Here is a 19962-nt window from a genome sequence, read left to right on the forward strand (position 1 = left end):
AATTTAGATCAAAGGATTTTGTTTCTGGGAATAGTTCTGCACTTGGTCCTTTAGAAAGGATGACAATTATCTTTAGGTCTCTCTGATTTTAAGATCAATAGAAATCAGCAAAATCCAAAAAGAGAAGAAAAAAAAAAGCACATAAGAACATTCAAGCACATCCATCTGCCCCTGACTTGTCCTCGCAGTGAGTGACTGCTTCTGACTTTGCTGTTTGAATAACCTCTGGGTGTTCGATCCACCCACACAGCTCAAGTTTGAGCTCCAGAACAAATATTTGTCCCAATTTTGAGCAAAGTTGGAGAGTTTTTTTTCTTCTTTTTTCTTCTTTCTTAAAGCGAACGGGTCTCCTCTGCTGTTCCTTTGAACTTGGTTCAGTAGGAAGAAGTGATATCCTCCCCAGGCCATCTGCTCTGGGGAGCTTTGGCAAAACTGTCCAGCAAAATGAAACAACTCACGTGCTTTTTCATCTGCTTCTTTCTTTCTGAAGTATCAGGCTTCGAAATCCCCATCAATGGACTTTCTGAAGTAAGTACTTCCAGATCACTCCTTGCTGTTGGCCTACTCATCAGCTCAGTAAATAGCCTATTGCAATTGCTATTCAATGGCCTTATTCTGTGTGTAATGGAAACTTAAGATAAAATTCATCTGAGTGCAAGTGTTTACTGTTATAATTACTGGAATGTGTATTTACCTTTTACAGCATTAACAGCTTTTGCATGAGAATGAAGTCAAGCTCAGTGGGCAGGCATCAGAGTGTAGCATTTATGGAGCACAGCTGCTCACTCCTCATCTAAAAAAATGGGGGTAAGAATAGACCTAACCCAAAGGTTTGCTTTGAGAATTAAATGGCACAGTGTAAACTCTAGCAGAGTGCCTGGACTAGTAAGTGCTTCATCATTATTAGCTGTTATGATGACGAAGAAATATTATCACTCTTTTACTAAGAGTGTAAGAAAAGTCATTATCAAAGCACACTGTTTTCCATACCTAAGTGAACAGTGATACTTGTAATAAGGACACTTTAAGTATTCCTATTAAAGGGGAAGACAGAAAGAAGGGTGGAAAAGTACAAGAATAACTCCCACGGAGTATAGGTCTCCACTTTTGTCCCTTAGCCATCTCCAATGTAAGGAAAGTCTTGGACTGAAAGTCTGTTTCTGAAAGTCATACAAGAGCTATTTTTATGCCAGAAAAGCAAAGCGTGTTATGGGAACATCCCAGCAAACGCGAAGGCTTATGATACTTGCAGAGTGGATTACCTACAAAAATGCCAGAGAATATGACGGCATATTTACAGAGGGAAAATATCACTCTGTCTGCTTTGAAACTATCATATTTTCCAACACTTAAAAGTCACCAGAGTGTGTTGGAAATCTCAAATGGAAGCCAAGACATCTAAATGCGTTTGTGCTTTTTCAGTCATTTCTAACTGGCATTCCTTTTAGAAAATACCTATATTTTTAACTTGGGGGAGATGTATGGTTCATGTCTGTCCAGTCAGACACTGCAAATGCCTCCAGGGTCTACCCAGTTACTTCCCCAGACACCCACCTAATCACTGGGTTGTTTTGATCCCTGTCTTACTACCCGCGGGCAAACTCAGAAATGAATTCCCGTGTCCAACAAATGCGAAGGTGTTGTTACCTTCCATTTGTACACCTCTGAGACGTAACCAGCAAATAGAAATATACTAAAGAAATCATTTTATACAAAATTGTGATCGCCCAGAGGTAGAGGAAAGAATATAAAATAATGAATACCAACAGCTATCTCTTTGGCTCTAGATCTTTTGGAAACCATCATTCTCAGCAAAGTAACACAAGAAGAGAAAACCAAACACCACATGTTCTCACTTATAAGTGGGAGCTGAACAATGAGAACACATGGACACAGGGAGGGGAACATCACACACCGGGGTCTGTCGGGGGGCTGGGGGTTGGGGGAGGGATAGCATTAGGAGAAATACCTAAGCTAAATGATGAGTTGATGGGTGCAGCAAACCAACATGACACATGTATACCTATGTATCAAACCTGCATGTTGTACACATGTACCTCAGAGCTTAAAGTATAATTTAAAAAAAAAAAAGTTAAAATCCTAATTTTTTTTAAGTTTGTAGACTATGAAGATCTTGTGGAACTGGCCCCAGGCAAATTTCAATTGCTGGCAGAGAACCAGAGATATCAGGTATAGTAAGCTTTACTTCCAAAAGGGGGGAAAAAATGAAAGAGATTATGGCGGAAGAAGTAAGATAAGTGTTAAGACGTCTTCTGCTAGATTTTCTTAAGAGTGTTTTTTTTTTTTTAGCACAGAAGAGTCCAGTGCTCTTACACCTTGGTGGAAGAGATCACCCAGGTGAAATCAAAAGGGAAATTCACACAGCTGTTTAGCAGCCTTCACACCATAATGCTCAAGTTAGCCCTCTAAAGAATACGTGACTCGGCACAGTGGCTCCCGCTTATAATTACAGCACTTTCGGAGGCCAAGGAGGGAGGATCACTTGAGGCTCAGAGTTCCAGACCAGCCCCGTTAACACAGTGAGACCTTATCTCCGCCACCCAGCTGATATAGATATATATTAGCTGACATGCACCTGTAGTCCCAGCTATTTGAGAAGCTGAGATGGAGGATCGCTTGAGCCCAGGAGTTCAAGGCTGCAGTGAGCTATGATTGCAGCAGCCTGGGCAACAGAAGGAGACCCTGTCCCCACTCAATTAAAAAAAATATCACATGGCTATGTGTTTTCTTCAACACTTAAGATTCTGAAATTATTTCCTGCCTTATGGGGAAGGATTTTCTGTTAGGAAGACTTTTCTTCTTTTAGTGATGACAGACACTTCCCCTTGCAGCCTTACAATCTCCTTCCTCTGGTCACTCTGAGAGCACCTAAAAAGGAGAACTGGCCACACTGGGAGTTGCAGTCCTGGAGGCCACCAGCGGCAGTATAGACAAAACCCTCTAATTAAGGGGATGAGTAGTCTGGAACACCAGGAAGGGCTTGGCTCCTTCCCCATGGAGCCCACATGCTGAGAAAGGAGGTATTTACGGAAGCAGCAAACTCTAAGCTGATCAATGTCTTATTTTGTATGGGTATGAATTTTCTACTTTCTGAAAATCCAGGGTTTTTTTGTAGACCAATAATATTAAAATCCAATAAGCAAGACTTCATGTCACGATTTATTTAGCCACAAGAGGGAAAAATTTGTCATTGAGCATTGCATTCAAGAAGTCTACAAGAAGAGGTCAACCATTGACTTTACCATGTCACATAGCACAGAACCTCAGTTCACCCTGAATCAGGTGAGCTGAGCTTCTATCCAACACCTGACTTCTTGGATCTATTATTAACAGCTCACCAAACATTACATATTCACCCACGACCCTTAAGCCATTCACTTTCAAAGGCAAGGGAATCGCCTTTGTTCCTTTCCGCAGGACAGTCAAGTGTATGGATAATCTCCTAGCATGGTGGTTACAAGCATAGAATCTTCTAGGTGCCAGTCACTGTGTTTGGCTCTGGGGTTGCACCGTGGAGGAAATACATGAAAATCCCTGCTTTTATGTTTAGTTTAAAGGAAGAGACAGACTTGAGTCAAATAATCCCTCAAATAGAATGAATCATTATGAAACAAGGTGAGTGCGCTACAGGAAGGGATATGCTACTGCGAAAACACTTAGTAAAGGAAACCGGCCTAGTCTTGAGGCATTAGAGATGTTCACTGGAGGAATTCTGCTGGAGCTGAGATCTGAAGGGGAGACTCAAAGTCTCCATTTGACAGAGTAAAAAACAGCAAATAACATCAAGGGGATATACACCACCCAGGATGCATTTGGTTGTATATTTTTATTTTAAAATTACTTGTTCTAGCATTATATCCAAGAATGACATCCACGCCACCAAAATTGGTAAAGAAAGGCGTTGAGAAACTCATCAATGGGAAAATAGTTTCCAAGAATGTTCAATATTTATGTCTCAACTTCAGTGAATGAATAACAGCTCAGTACTGAAGAAAACTAAAATTTCTTTTTTGACTGAGAAAACGGTTTTGGCCCTCAAGGTAATAAGTGACATACAGTTGAAGAATGATTGTCTAACTTCCTTTCACAGAGAAGCCTTCCGGGAGAATCGGGAGAAATAATGGTAAGTTGACTTTGATGCTGTTACAGATTGAATGATTTTCCTGCTAATAATTCCCAGGAAATCAATCTGGGTGTCTCTTCGGTCTTCGTCACCGAGTATTTACCTGACTTTCGAAATACTGCCTTGCTCAACTGTTTGGAAGTGTTTCTAAAATTCAGCATTAAAGAGTGCAGTCTTTTCAGACAGGAGAGAAGTCACCAAGGGCTGAAGGGGCCCTTCTTTTGATTTTCTTGAGTTTTGCCATATAACATAGGTTCCATCCCACTGTATAAATTTATGGATTTATTCCAACTTAACCGTTTTAAGTATTTATTTTTACGTTTTTATTTTTATTTTTTTGAGACAGAGTTTTACTCTTCTTGCCCAGGCTGGAGTGCAATGGCGTGATCTCAGCTAACTGCAACCTCTGCCCACTAGGTTCAAGAGATTCTCCTGCCTCAGCCTCCTGAGTAGCTGGGATTACAGGCATGCACCACCATGCCCAGCTAATTTTTGTGTTTTTAGTAGAGATGGGGTTTCACCATGTTGGCCAGGCTGGTCTCGAACTCCTGACCTCGGGTGATCTGCCTGCCTCAGCCTCCCAAAATGCTGGGATTACAGGTGTGAGCCATCACTTCCGACACCATTTTGATTTAAAGTATGACACCTGACAACTTTGGATAATAAAAGAGTGCCCGTGGGAAGGAACTCTTAAATACAAAATGGCCCAGGTCCCTGAGATGTTCAGAGTAGACCATCCTGTGGCAAGAAAACAACCTGAGGAAGTGGTTTATGTTGTGCTTCCTGCCCTGAATTGGCAGAAACTGCCAGAAGTACACACTTCAGAGGGAGGAAGGACACGTAGTTTCGCCTGGATTTTATTTTAGCTTGAGGTGAGTTGCATGGTTAGTCAAAAGGTTTAATGTTGGACTACAAAGTTTGGGGAATGAGACCTGGTATTGAGACAAGTCAATTCTTTTGGAGAAAAAGGCGAAATCTAATGGGTCCCATAGTTGTCACAGACCTGAAGGAGCTTGCAGCTCTCAGTCACCTCCTGAAAGACATGGGTTTCTAGGACCTTGCCTTTGAGAACACTTACATATGAGATCCTTTATACTGGAGCTGCTTTAAATCAGTAGCGATTGGGTAAGGAGGTCCAGAGTGTTGGACCAATACTTATATCAGAATGCCTGGTCCAAGATCAATGCCCCTTGCTTACACCCATCACTGTTCTCCTAACTTGTTTTGACTTGAGGGAGGAGAAAAGGACTGCAGATGAAATTGTAATAGAGGAGACTGAAGAAGGTAGAGAGCGGTAAGAGGGGTTGGTAGAGGCCACATGTGTGTATCCGCCCCACAGCACCCCTGTCTGACCCTAACAGAAGATACAACCAGGGTATTGTTGAGGAATATTCAACCTCGCAATCCAGTATCCTTTCCCCAGCTGATGGTCCTGCATTTGGAGTTATTTCCTGGACTTCCTCAATCCAATCTGGCTTCCCACAACCATTTTCTACATGTATTCTAATTTTTGAAAAATCATTATTTATAGACTCACAGGGCTGAAAATGCCTTTTAGCTCAAAGTATCTTGAAACGAAGGCAGACTTCTGCTCGTTGGGTGTTCCAAGAATTTAGGAGAATGCTTAACAACACCCGAGTTCTGCCCTTATCAAGGCCTCGAAATTGTTCTGCTAGTAAAACAAGGAAAATATAGTGCTGTTAACATCAAATGCTCTACATTTGATGAAGTTCTGTGTGATTTTTCAATTAGTACCATTATGCTTTCTTGCGAATTTCAGGAAGAGGCTGATCAAGTAACTCTTTATAGCTATAAAGTCCAGTCTACTATTACTTCTCGGATGGCTACTACCATGATCCAGAGCAAAGTGGTGAACAATTCCCCACAGCCTCAGAATGTCGTGTTTGATGTTCAGATCCCCAAAGGAGCCTTCATTTCCAACTTCTCCATGTGAGTAACTTCTGTGTAGAGCCAGAAATTGTAGATGCTCTATTCACAGAATCAAAACCCCTCATATTTAGAGTGGACCTTCATGGCCAACTCTCCCAGTGGCGCTTACCTCCAGAACTGTGGACCGGCTGGATGGCAAGGGTCTTTGTGAGGTTGGTCCCAATAATTTGCTCCTGTTCAAAGCATTAGAATTTGTGAATTATTTGCTTTTTGTTTCTAATAAGCTAAAGCAAACTTAAGTCTATCTCTATGGTAACAACCTCATACTTACTTGCATTTTAATATACTTTCTTGGGAGGAGAAGAATATACTGGGTTGCTCTGGCTTATAGCAAACCACGTAAGAGCATGTGCACAGCAGGTCAATGCCATCTGCCATATGTTTCTCTGTAGGAAAAAAAAACAAAAAAAAAGTTGAGAACCACAGATTAAATCCAATTACTTATCCAGTGCTTGACCTCCTCTGTAACACCACTTACAAGCGTGTGATGATTTCCTTAATGATAAACTCACTTTTCCCAAGGCAATCAACTCAACGGTTGACAGCTCTGTTAAGAGTCCTTTCTTATACTTCATTTAAATATTTTCCACTTTCTACCCAATGTCTCTAGTGATAATCACATGAATTTTTTAAAAGCTCTCTACAAAATACATATTGAAGTGTTCATAGATGAAATGATGTGCCATCTGAGCTTGGCTTTTTTTTTTTGAGATGGAGTCTCACTCTGTGGCCCAGGCTGGAGTGCAGTGGCACCATCTCGGCTCACTGCAAGTTCTGCCTCCCGGGTTCACACCATTCTCCTGCCTCAGCCTCCCAAGTAGCTGGGACTACAGGCACCCACCACCATGCCCAGCTAGTTTTTTGTATTTTTAGTAGAGACGGGGTTTCACCGTGTTAGCCAGGATGGTCTCAATCTCTTGACCTCGTGATCCACCCACCTCAGCCTCCCAAAGTGCTGGGATTACAGGCGTGAGCCACTGCGCCCGGCCTTGAGCTTGGCTTCTTAACAATTGAGGTGGAAAGCATGAGAGTTTAGACAAATTAAGATTGGCTGAGTATTCATAATGGTGTAGCTCAGTGATGGTTTCATGGACATCTCATATTATTCCCTCTATTTTCCGTGTGTTTGAAATTTTTCATAATGAAAAAATGTTAAACTACTCCAATACTTTCCAAACAGTTAATGCCAGTTATCTTATCCACTTGGAGCCTTCATGTATCAAAGTTAAATATTCTCTGTTCCTCTAAGTGGAATGATTTCTATGTCCAAATATCAAGGTGGCCACCCCAGAGTATGTTCCAAGTGGTCAATGTCCCTCTTAAGTTGCCAAGAACACAGCAAAGTACCGTGCATAAAGTCTGGCTATTTTTTTTATGAAGACATTAGGCTGAGTTACTTCTCATCCACTTTTGTCTTTCATACACCAGGGTAATCAGTGATCACTGTGGATAAACAGTAAAGGGTTCAACTACCATGCACTTTGGCAGTCATGTGAACTCTATTTTCCAAACAAAACCAAGTAGGCAGAAAAAGGCATTGTGTCACTTTGATTGGTATCCTTTGAATTGGCTTTAAAATGTATCGCTTTTTTTGTCTGCCTTTTCTAAAAAGCAAAGGGAGAAGGGAAAGCTTTTCTGTAGTGGTATTATATGAACCCGTGTCTAGAAATGACATTGAAAACTATTTTAGTAAATTCCTATTTTTAAACCACATAATCAGAACTTACTCTAAAGATCTGTTATTTCTGTTTTTTGTTTGTTTGTTTTGTTTTGTTTTTACTTTAAGTTCCGGGATACAAGTGCAGAATGTGTAGGTTTGTTACATAGGTATACATGTGCTATGGTGGTTTGCTGCACCTATCATCCTGTTATCTAGGTTTTAAGCCCCGCATGTGTTAGCTATTTGTCCTAATGCTCTCCCTCCCCTTGCCCTCTACCTCCCGACAGGCCCTGGTGTGTGATGTTCCCCTCCCTGTGTCCATGTGTTCTCATTGTTCAACTCCCACTTATGAGTGAGAACATACAGTGTTTGAATTTCTGTTCCTGTGTTAGTTTGCTGAGGACGATAGCTTCCAGCTTGATCCATGTCCCTGCAAAGGACATGACCTCATTCCTTTTTTTATGCCTGCATACTATTCCATCTTTCATTCTGTTCTTTCTTTACCATTTCATTACATAGAAGATTTGAAGTACAAAGGATAGAATTGTGAAACATGCATTTCCTTTTATCTCCCTCTGCTCTAGGCTGAATTTATAAGACCAGAGAAGATACCTGCTTAATTATCACAACTTAAAATGAGCTGTGTAGACCTATGTACTAGCCAAAATATCCCTTCTACTTTTTTGTCAAGATCCTGAATATTCTATGGGAGATGATTTCCTTTGTCCTAAAGACTCCTTGGCCTTTGAGACTTAGTTATGATTTGATAGAAGCATGATGGTCTTGACCAGCAGCGTGACCTTGAGCAAGAGTCATCTGTCTCCTGGGGTCTGATGTCTCTCATCTAAAGGGGCAAACCCAGAAGTGTGCTTCAACACACGTGCTGTTGGCATTTGGGGCAGGAAAATTCTTCAGTGGAGCTGTCCTTCACATTGCAGGATGACTAACATTCTCGGTGTCCTCCCACAAATGCCAGCAGCACTTCCGAGTCATCTCAACAACCCATACTTCACACATTTCTAAATTGCTCCTTTGGAAAAGACACTGCCCATTTGAGTACTGGAAGTTCCCATTTACTTCCAAAATTCTGGATTCTACCTCTCTGACCAACCATTACTTGGTAAGGATTAGTTGCTAGCCAGCTAAAAGTATGGTGGAAAGAGACAAGGTGCAAATAGAAGACAGAGGTCCCCAAGGGAGATGGTTTCCAGATAAGCACCACTTTGGCAGTGGACCCACCAGCACCTTCCCCCATTTTTCTCTATTCTTTTCCACCCTTGCAGAGGAGCATAATAGTCCGTCTTCATCAGCTCAGGCTGCTATGACTAAGTACCATAAAATGGGTAGCTTATAAACAACAGAAATGTATTTCTCATAGTTCTGAAGGCTGGCAAGTCTGAGATCAAGGTGCCCAAAGATTTCATGTCTCATGAGGGCCCATTTCCTGGTTCAGTCAGGATGGAAAGAGATGAGAGAATTCCTTGAAGTCTCTTTTGTGAGAGCACTAAAGGCTATTCATGAGGAGAGACCTAATTACTTCTCCAAGGCCCCACCTCCTAATGTCATCGTCCTAAGAAGTAAGGTTCAACATACACATTTGTGGGGAACATAAACATTCAGTCCATTGCATACCCCACAGCTATGCCAAATTCTTAACTCACAGAATGACCTGCTGAACCAAAGGTAACGAGATAATTCGGAATTTATCAGTCACCTCTCCTAGTCACATTTGTCATTCGAAGGGGATACCCAAAGAGAACCATTCTTCATCTAAAGGATGAAATTCAAAAATGAGGAAAAATCTAAAAACAAACAACAGTACATGAGGGAAAAGTTTTAGGGTGGGAGCCTGCCAAACCCCTCTCAAGCCACACTATCCAATCAATAAAGGAAGTCCTGTCTATAAACTATTCAAAGGCCTCCCTTCTTATTTCTTATAGACACAAAATGATCATTGCCCTCATTCATTAAATCAGCCTTGGGTTCTTTGCTTGCTCTTGTTTATTTTGCTAAGATTACTATTCTGGGCTGGGCGCGGTGGCTCACACCTGTAATCCAAGAACTTTGGGAGGCCAAGGCAGAAGGATCACGAGGTCAGAAGTTCGAGACCAGCCTTGCCAACATGGTGAAACCCCGCCTCTATTAAAAATACAAAAAATTAGCCTGGCATGGTGGCAGGAGCCTGTAATCCCAGCTCCTCAGGAGGCTGAAGCAGGAGAATCGCTTGAACCCGGGAGGCAGAGGTTGCAGTGAGCCGAGATTGCACCATTGCACTCCAGCCTGGGTGACAGAGCAAGACTCCATCTCAAGAAAAAAAAAAAAAAAGATTATTTTTCTGACCAACCGGTTGCCTTCTGTTGTTTTCTAGGACTGTGGATGGCACGACATTTAGGAGTTCTATTAAGGAGAAAACTGTGGGCCGAGCTCTCTACGCACAGGCCAGAGCAAAAGGCAAGACGGCTGGCTTGGTGAGGTAAGGCGTGAGTGAGCAAGGCTTGCCCTTGCCTCTTGATGGTGGTTTCCTCTCCTGTCTCCTTCCCACAGCAGCAAACCAGCCTCCAGAAAGGCACAGCACCTGAGCCAATGGCAAACTCTCGGAGCCAGATGGGAGAATTAGGCACTGCAGCTTCTATTTGCCTAAAGGTCCTTCTTCAACCAATGGGTTCTGGGTGATCGCATGCTGGTTGTGCTTACATCACTTGTCTAGCAAGTATATGGATGTTCCGTAAATAAAGAGTGATTTTTCTAAAGAGCGAAGAGAGAAACTACAGAAATGTTGGTGATCTTGTTACAAAACTTACCATATATGCAGAAGGGAAAGTTTGAAATTTGCCTTAATGATTTATTTTGCCTATTTGTAGGGATAAGACAATTATTTATTTATTTATTTATTGAGATGAGGTCTTACTTTTTTGCCCAGGCTGGAATGCAGTGGTGTGATCACGGCTCACTACAACCTCAAACTCCTGGCCCCAAGCGGGAATGCCTCATCCTTCCAAGTAGCTGGGACTTGGGGTGCACCACCATGCCTGACTAATTTTTTTAGTTTTTGTAGAGATAAGGCCTTGCTTTGTTCTCTAGGCTGGCCTCAAGCACTGCTCCCTCATCGGCCTCCCGAAGTGCTAGGATTACAGGCTTGAGCCACCATGCTGGGCTGCGATACTTAGGTTTTGTTTATTTTTTCCCCTTATAATCTAAGTAAGACCTAGGAATGCCAACTCACCCTCAAAAAGCAGCTTCTCTTCAAAGGGAAAAAAATCTTCAAAGGAATTTTCACCTTCTCACTGCTTGCAGTGCACACTCACTATCAGGCCAAATCCTGCCACGTTTCTTTCCTCATCTCCTCCTCTCCTACATCCCCAAACTCACCTGTAGTTGAACTTCTTTTCCTTTCATTCATGCATTTATTCATCCAACAGAAATGCATCAAACGCAAGCTCTGTACCCGGTTCTGTCAGAGGCAGCAGCACCACAAAAGCAGACACCATCAGTCCCGTACAGGAGACAGACAAGGAAACTGTGACAACAATATCTGTAGTGGGCAAGTGCTAATACAGAAATACAGAGAGGGTACACAAAAAACACTGTGGGAGTTCCGAGTGCCGAGCGTGTAATCCCGTCTGAGGGTCCAGGAAATCCCCCCAGAGGACTGTGTGTAAGCGGAGCCCAGGAAGATTACAGTTGGCCTTCATATCCATGGGTTTCACATTCTCAGATTCAACCAACTGTGGATGGAGACTTGTGGATACAGAGGGTTGACCGCACCACACTATTTTATAACAGTGGCTTGGGCATCGCTGGATTTTGGTATCCTTGGGGAATCCTGGAACCAAACTCCAGAGGATACAGAGCACCAACTGTAGTAAACTTCAGCCAGGTAGAGAAAGGAGAGAAGAAGCTCCAAGCAGAGGAAATGCCTCTAGCCTTCCTGCAGGTAAATCAGTTTTTGTTGTTGTTGTTGTTGTTGTTGTTGTTGTTGTTTTGAGACAGAGTCTCACTCTGTAGCCCAGGCTGGAGTGCAGTGGCTTGATCTCGGCTCACTGCAAGCTCCGCCTCCCGGGTTCATGCCAGTCTCCTGCCTCAGTCTCCCAAGTAGCTGTGACTACAGGCACCAGCCACCACGCCCAGCTAATTTTTTTGTATTTTTAGTAGAGACGAGGTTTCACCGTGTTAGCCAGGATGGTTTTGATCTACTGACCTCGTGATCCACCCACCTCGGCCCCCCAAAGTGCTGGGATTACAGGCATGAGCCACCGCGCCTGGCCAGTAAATCAGTTGTTTTACCGTTAAGAATCATTTTGCTGGCCGGGCACAGTGGCTCACACCTGTAATCCCAGCACTTTGGCAGGTTGAGGCAGGCAGATCATGAGGTCATGAGATCGAGACCATCCTGGCCAACATGGTGAAACCCCGTTTCTACTAAAAATACATAAATTAGCTGGGTGTGGTGGCGTGTGCCTATAATCCCAGCTACATGGGAGGCTGAGGCAGGATAATTACTTGAACCAGGGAGTCAGAGGTTGCAGTGAGTCGAGATCGCACCACTGCATTCCAGCCTGGAGACAGAGCAACTCTGTCGAGAGAGAGAGAGAAAAGGAAGGAAGGAAGGAAGGAGGGAGGGAGGGAGGGAGGGAGGGAGGGAGGGAGGGAAGGAAGGAAGGAAGGAAGGAAGGAAGGAAGGAAGGAAGGAAGGAAGGAAGGAAGGAAGGAAGATTTTGCCATCTTTATCCTCATTTTGACCACATCACCCATTCATTTATTTGTTTATTCATCCCACAAATACTTATTTATTTGTTTATCCATCCCACAAATACTTATTTCTACCAGAAACTCTTCTAGGCACTGGAGATACTGCAGGGAACGCAGAGCTCCCATCCTAGTGCACCCCTCGGGTAAACATGGTCTCTCACTACAGGCTCTGTCTCAAAGCTTTGCACAAGGTCATGATCGTCTTTTTCTTCAATTATCTCACGCTGACTGTCCACAACAACTCCCCAGTCCCATAGGCTGATTATGCAACATCTTACCTTGCTTACTCACTTATTTCTTTTCTTTTTTTGTCTTTATTTTATTTTATTATTTTTGAGATGAAGTTTCACTCTATCACCCTGGATAGAGTGAAGTGCTGTGGCATGATCTCTGCTCACTGCAACCTCCACCTCCCAGATCTAAGCAATTTTCCTGCCTCAGCCTCCCAAGAGCTAGGATTACAGGCACCCATCACCACGTCCAGCTAATTTTTGTATTTTTAGTAGAGACAGGGCTCACTGCAACCTCCACCTCCCCAGTCTAAGCAATTCTCCTGCCTCAGTCTCCTGAGTGGCTAGGATTACAGGCACCCACCACCACACCTGGCTAATTTTTGTGTTTTTAGTAGAGATGGGATTTCACCATGTTGGCCAGGCTGGTAACTCTTGACCTCAAGTGACCCACCCACCTCGGCCTCCCAAAGTGCTAGAATTACAGGCGTCAGCCTCCGTGCCCAGTGATTACTTATTTCGTTTAAAAAGAATCATTCCTTGTTTATCCTAATGCTGGAATCACCAGTGTTGATAATTCTGCTGCTTTCTCTTTAAACCATAAATACCTCAAGATCAATGATCACATTGAACTCAATATGTATGTGACTAAAATAAGTCCTTCTGATAGAAAAACATACTCAGGCCAGGTGCAGTGGCTCAGCCTGTAATCCCAGCACTTTCGGAGGTGGAGGTGGGTGGATCATCTGAGGTCAAGAGTTCGAGACCAGCCTGGCCAACATGGCGAAACCCCAACTCTACTAAAAATATGAAAATTAGCTAGGTGTGGTGGCGCACACCTGTAATCCCAGCTACTCGGGATGCTAAGGTGGGAGAACAGCTTGAACCCTGGAGGCGGAGGTTGCAGTCAGCCGAGATCATACCACTGTACTACAGCCTGGGCAGCAGAGCGAGACTCCAGCTCAAAAAAAAAAAAGAGAGAGAAACATACTCAATTTGTTGCAATAATAAAGTTTTTCTTTCTGAAGACCTTCAAAAATATCAAGAACTCCTACAGTGAGCCTCAAATGCAGTATAGGAAGAGTGTGCCATCTTTGAACCATCCAACCTTGGGTGTGAGTCCTGGTCCCACAGTGGACTGGCTATGGGGTCTTGAGCAGGTCCTCTATAAGCCTTTTTTTTTTTTTTTTTTGAGACAGAGTTTCACTCTTGTTGCCCAGGCTGGAGTGCAATGGCGTGATCTTGGCTCAACGCAACCCCCGCCTCCTGGGTCCTGGTTCAAGCAGTTCTCCTGCCCCAGTCTCCTGCGTAGCTGGGATTACAGTCACGCACCACCATGCCCAGCTAATTTTTGCATTTTTAGTAGAGACGGGGTTTCACCATGTTGGCCAGGCTGGTATCAAACCCCTGACCTCGTGATCTGCCCGCCTCGGCCTCCCAAAGTGCTGGGATTACAGGTGTGAGCCACCGCACCCGGCCCAAGCCTAATTTTTTTTATCATCTGAAAAGTCAGGGTGTTGATTTCCATATTGCAGAGCTACTATATCAACAATGATAGATGTCAGGTTTCTGGCCCAGGATAGGGGCCAATCCCTGGTAGCTTTTTGCAGACAACACTCAAGTCAGTAAGAAGCTCTGGGAGCCGGAGATCGGGTAGGAGAGGAGACGGAAGCTCTTATTGGAATTCAATTGATCTAGAAGCTGCACTTACCTCTGGGGTACCTACTGTTGACTTTCATGAACTACTGAGCAGGTCGGACTGTCCAGGAAAGTCTACACACCCTCTGCCTAGGTTGTGAGTCTTGCTGCTCAATCGTGTATCTGTTGACTTTTGTTGGGGGCTGTCACCTTTAGGAGCAGCGCTCTTGACATGGAAAACTTCAGAACAGAAGTAAATGTCCTCCCAGGAGCAAAGGTGCAGTTCGAACTTCACTACCAGGAGGTGAAGTGGAGGAAGCTGGGCTCCTATGAACACAGGATCTATCTGCAGCCTGGACGGCTGGCCAAACACTTGGAGGTAAGCCTGGATCTGTAGGGTGGACAGTGACACTGTCCTTTGATGGTCCCTGACCCTGATTTCTACTTTCTGCTCATCACCACCACTTGTGGTGTTGGATGCCACTCAACTCTGCAAGACAGTGGGATGTATTGAAAAGATGGTGGGTTTGGAGTCAGCCACACCACTTCCTTACAGCGGTCAGTCTCCTTAACAGCCATATTATGGTTTCCAAGCTCTGCTATAACAAGTTACAGCAAACGCCACAGCTTAACAGAACAGAAATTGATTCTGAATTGAAGCCTGAAGTCAAGGTGTCTGCAGAGCTGCACTGTCTTTCTGGAGGCTCCATGGGAGAGCCCGTTCCTTGCTTCTCCTGCTGTCTTTCAGCTGCCAGCCGTCCTTGACTTGTGGCCTTCTAGTCAGACCACTCCAATCTCTTCTTCTGCGATCGCAGCCTCTCCCCCTCCGAGCATCTCAAATGCCCCTCGGCCTTTCTCTCACAAGAACACCTATTAGGTTTGGGGTCCACCAGGTAGTACAGGATGATCTCAACTCAAGATCCTTAATTGCATCTGCAAGGACTCTTTTTCCAGATAAATCCATGTTCACAGGTTCCAGGGGTTGGGCATATCTTTAGTGGGGAGGCCACCATTCATCCCAAGACACTAATCTTCAGGGACCAGTTATCCTGAGTCTCCGCTGTCTCATCTCTGAAAAGAGTACTGTAACAGATTTTTGTTTCTCAGTTCTTTTTTTAAACTTTTATTTTAAGTTCAGGGGCACGTGTGCAGGTTTGTTATATAGGTAAATTCCATGTCACAGGGGTGGTGCATACAGTTGATTTCACCACCCAGGTAATGAGCATAGTACCTGATAGGTAGTTTTCTGATCCTTTCTCTCCTCCCTCCCTCACCATCGAGTAGGCCCTGGTGTCAATTGTTCCCTTCTTTGTGTCCATGTGTACTCAATGTTTAGCTCCCACTTAGAAGTGAGAACGTCCTATACTTGGTTACCTGTTCCTGTAATATGTGGCCAATGACAGGAGCTTGATGAAGGTTAAGTGAGTTGTCTTCCCTGCCATCATCACAGCAGGGGAGCAGTGCCTCGGACATCCACTGTGCTACTATCCATCTGAACTCACCTCTGCTGTCATCTTCGTCTCTTGCTATAAAGACTAAACTGCTCTTTTCTTTGCTCAAATCTATGCGACATCCTATGACTGTTTAGTGTAGGAGGCAGAGCTAGACAAGAGGAAACCTAAGAGAGTACAGAGGCCAGCGTGCCCCTCCCCCTGGCAGATGGGAGAGTGAAGCAGACACGTTGTGAATTGCCCGGAGACATGGGAGATGAAAGGGAATGAATTAATCATGATGAAACTTTAATTCCCATTTGAAAAGCTGCTCGTCTGATCAATAATGCCCACTATTTGGCATCAGTTCACTATCAGAGTCTACGCTGTTGATTCTTTTCTGGGCCACTCCTAGCATATACGGTGCTTTTGCGTGAATTGAAAAAAAGACGCCCTTCCTTCGGGTAAATGCAGCCCCTTACCAGGGCACGTGACTTGGCCAAAATGCTCCGTACAACTAAGAGTGTGGTGTTGGATGTTTTTCCAGTACTGATGATGGATAGGTGTCAGTCACGCACATTCTCTTGCTCAATGCCATGAATCCCACGATAAATAATTTGAAACGATGGTTAGATGTGATTAGCATCTAAGCCTAGAAAGAGACAATCATTGAGATTGTTGATGGTAACAATATTAACAAAAACTGAGTGACAACCTGGGCAGCACAGTGAGACCTCATTTCTACTGAAAATAAATAAATAAATTAGCCAGGCATGGCGGTGTGCCCCTGTAGTCCCACCTACTTGGGAGACTGAGGCAGGAGGATAGCTTGAGCCCAAAAAGTCGAGGCCACAGTTAGCTATGATCATGCCACTGCACTCCAGGCTGGATGACAAAATAAGACCTTGTCTGAAAAAAGAAAAGAAAAGAACAGAAAAGAACAGAAAAGAAAGAAAGAAAGAAAGAAAGAAAGAAAGAAAGAAAGAAAGAAAGAAAGAAAGAAAGAAAGAAAGAAAGAAAGAAAGAAAGGAAGGCAGGCAGCTAAGTAACTCAGATACAGAAAGTCAAATACCACATGTTCTCACTTATAAGAGAGAGTTGAATAATATGTACACAGGGACATAGGGTGTGGAATGATAGATGTTGGAGCCTCGGAAGTGTGGGAGAGTGGGAGTGGGGAGACTTGGGAGAAGTGTGGGAGGGTGGGAATGGAGTGAGGCATGAGAAATTACTTAATGGATACAAGGTACATTACTTGGGTGGTAGTTTCACTAAAAGCCTAGACTTCACTCCTGTGCAATATATTCATGTAACCAAACTGCATTTGTACTCCTTCAATTTATACAAATTTTTCAAAATAAAGACACAAAAATATAAATAAACAAATCATAGAGTTAAATGAAAAAAGAAACAAATGGCAGCCATGACTGTGGTTTGGTCAAGAATCACCAAAGCGGATTTCCCTAGATGAGCTCTGTTCAAAGCAAGACAGAGAAGAAATAAAAGGACCCAATATTTGGGGAAAATGGTCTACTTTTGACAGGTCTACAAAGTAAATGCAGTACTATTTAACAATGGTAGGTCTACAGAGTAAATGCAGTGCTATTCAACAATGAGACAGAAAAAAAAGAAGGAATTCTTTTTTTCCCTAACAATGCAAATGCTCTTGTAAATAAAAAGACTCCAATAGAATGAAGAAGAGAATTGACTCCTGGGGGAGTGAGGCAGCAGAAGGAGAGTTCTGAGTTGACAGACGGGGCTTCAGCCTCTGCAGTGAGATGAATCCCATCGCAGGAACTTGCGGTCCTGCAGAAGAGATCATGAAGCCACACTGGGGAAACCTGTGGAGGAGAAAAGCATCTGAGGACTTACTTGTAATTTTACTTCTTGCTTAAAAAGACTTTGAAGACTTTTAATGCTTTGGGTAATTTTCTCTTGCATTTCTAGGTAGATGTGTGGGTTATCGAACCCCAGGGAATCAGATTTCTTCATGTTCCCGACACATTTGAAGGCCATTTCGATGGTGTTCCAGTCATTTCTAAAGGACAACAGAAGGTACCCTGAGCCCTGCGTGTTGCCAGGCATCCACGGGGGCCTCTGGCTCGTGGGTTCTGTTCTCCTCCTGTGCTCTGGAGAATAGAAAGTCAGGCTGGTGTTGAGTTGAGGACACTGAAGAAATGGGGATCCCCAAGAAGAGTCTAGGGTCTCCCCAGGACACACAGAACAACACTCCCAGTGGTTTCTTTCCATTTTGACCAGAGATTGTCCCTTTTGAGTCTCATTTCCCCTAAGTCACCTACTTAAGCAGTAGCTAAAGGACAGCTTTCACATCCTATGTGGTGGATTTTCATTCATTAACCATAGCTAGAAATGTTCAACTCTCTGCCTCAATGGCCAATGATAACCAACTATGACTCCTGTAAGGAGAAACTCCTCTAAGAACATTAAAACATTTCACAAACTCTTTCCAAAGCAGGTGGTCAGCCCTTCTGTAGGGGATGAAGAAAATTCATTGGCTGTCTTCTAAAAAGGCCTGAAACCTTGCAAACAGCATGGCAGGCTGGAGATGCTCCCTGAAAAAGCCCTGGCTTGTCCTTCCCATCAGTAATGAGTCTACCGATGTTGCCGGGATGCAGAACGTCCACTGGGCAGCTCCTCTTCCCTGTGTGCTGGAGAAGGGGCAGCGCCAAGCCCTCACTGGGAAGGGGCTAGAGGCAGAGGCTCTGACGTCACTGTTCTTTCTAGGCGCACGTCTCCTTCAAGCCCACAGTAGCACAGCAGAGAATATGCCCTAACTGCCGGGAGACTGTGGTAGACGGGGAACTGGTGGTGCTGTATGATGTGAAAAGAGAAGAGAAGGCTGGTGAACTGGAGGTGCGTGCGCAATGGCTCTGGTTCTACTGCCAAGCTCATGGCAAAGAGCTGCTCCTTTTGAACAAACTCCCAGGCCTGTGGGTGGTTTCCAGCTGCCAGGGCAAGTGTTTCTAGCTGCAGAGAAGGGACTAAAATCATATTATTCGATTATACCGCTAAGCATTATCTTTTGTGTCTTAAAAACTAAATGAAAGGTCATCGGATCTCATGCTCTTGTCCCAGGAGGGCATTCCTGGGCCTCATATGAAGAACAATGGAATAATTACAGAACAGGAATTTTAGATAGGCTCCCATGGCCCTTTGCAATTAGACAGTCAAAGAAAGCACAGAGATTAGCGGGGAGGAGGAAGGCACATCCACAGCCTAGAAAGATCAAGAGCCAACGGTGAATTTCAGGGCCAAGGTTTACCATGAAGTTTCTTGAAAAGTTACCTTTCCCCTTTGGCCATGTCTTAGATGTGTGTCTTCCTTTCCTTGTACTAAGGTGAGGACTCTTAGAATGTACCCAAAACTCCAAGAGTCTCTCTAGGGACAGCGAGTGGAGCACACACCCTGTACCTGGATACTGTAGTGTCCTGGAAAGAGGCAGCCAAAGGGCAGTGGAAAGAGAATTAGGTGAGTCAGTCATCAAGCCTGCAGCAGAAGACAAAGAGAATGGTCAGGAGTCCAGCTGGGGCAGACTCTCATTAACTTCCAGAAAAATCCAAATTTTCTGAAGTGGCCTAGACACATCCTTCATGATCTGTCCTGCTGATTCTTCACCTACTTCCCTGAATTCTTGGATTCTATGGCCCCATCTTGCTGAACCACATGTGGAGCTCCAAGTATGCCATGCTCTCTCATCTCTGGGGCTGCGCTGTCTGGAACTCTCTTCACCACTCCCAACTATCTCAACCTGACCCAGCTCTCAAGAGGGCAGCTAAGTCTGAGTTCATCCTCAGGTCCCAGTGGAGATGCTGCTTCCCAGAGAATCGTCCCCTGCATGCGTTAGATGCACACCGGGCTCTTGATGAGCCCTTTACTTTCTGATCATGGTGTTTAACACGCTGCACTACACATCGCCTTCACTTATCCTTATCCTCTGCTGGACGGGAGCCTCCTGAGGGTGGGGGCTCTGCCTGATTCACCGCTGGTTAACAGGGCGTCTGGAACAGGGGCTCTCTGTAAAAACTGAGTGACATGGAGTGGAGAGGAGTGGAGTGGCGTGGAGTGGAGTGGCATGGAGTGGCGTGGAGTGGAGTGAAGTGGAGTGGAGTGGCGTGGCATGGAGTGGAGTGAAGTGGCATG

The 19962-nt window shown here is 44.2% G+C and overlaps 1 protein-coding gene across 1 annotated transcript in view; it reads left to right on the top strand.

Annotated features, from left to right (window-relative positions):
* The first annotated feature begins 359 nt into the window (after window positions 1-359).
* The window catches only part of ITIH2 (inter-alpha-trypsin inhibitor heavy chain 2), a 45910-nt gene continuing 26307 nt past the window's right edge, over window positions 360-19962 (top strand). The window contains exons 1-8 of the mRNA XM_005564593.4: window positions 360-528; window positions 2116-2190; window positions 4112-4144; window positions 5925-6094; window positions 10123-10227; window positions 14588-14750; window positions 17749-17856; window positions 18547-18675. Of these exons, the coding sequence (XP_005564650.3) occupies window positions 445-528; window positions 2116-2190; window positions 4112-4144; window positions 5925-6094; window positions 10123-10227; window positions 14588-14750; window positions 17749-17856; window positions 18547-18675 (867 nt within the window). The 5' untranslated portion in view covers window positions 360-444. The remainder of the gene's footprint in view (window positions 529-2115; window positions 2191-4111; window positions 4145-5924; window positions 6095-10122; window positions 10228-14587; window positions 14751-17748; window positions 17857-18546; window positions 18676-19962) is intronic.

This window comes from Macaca fascicularis, chromosome 9, assembly GCF_037993035.2.
Source record: "Macaca fascicularis isolate 582-1 chromosome 9, T2T-MFA8v1.1".
In the NCBI taxonomy this organism is placed as follows: domain Eukaryota; kingdom Metazoa; phylum Chordata; class Mammalia; order Primates; family Cercopithecidae; genus Macaca; species Macaca fascicularis.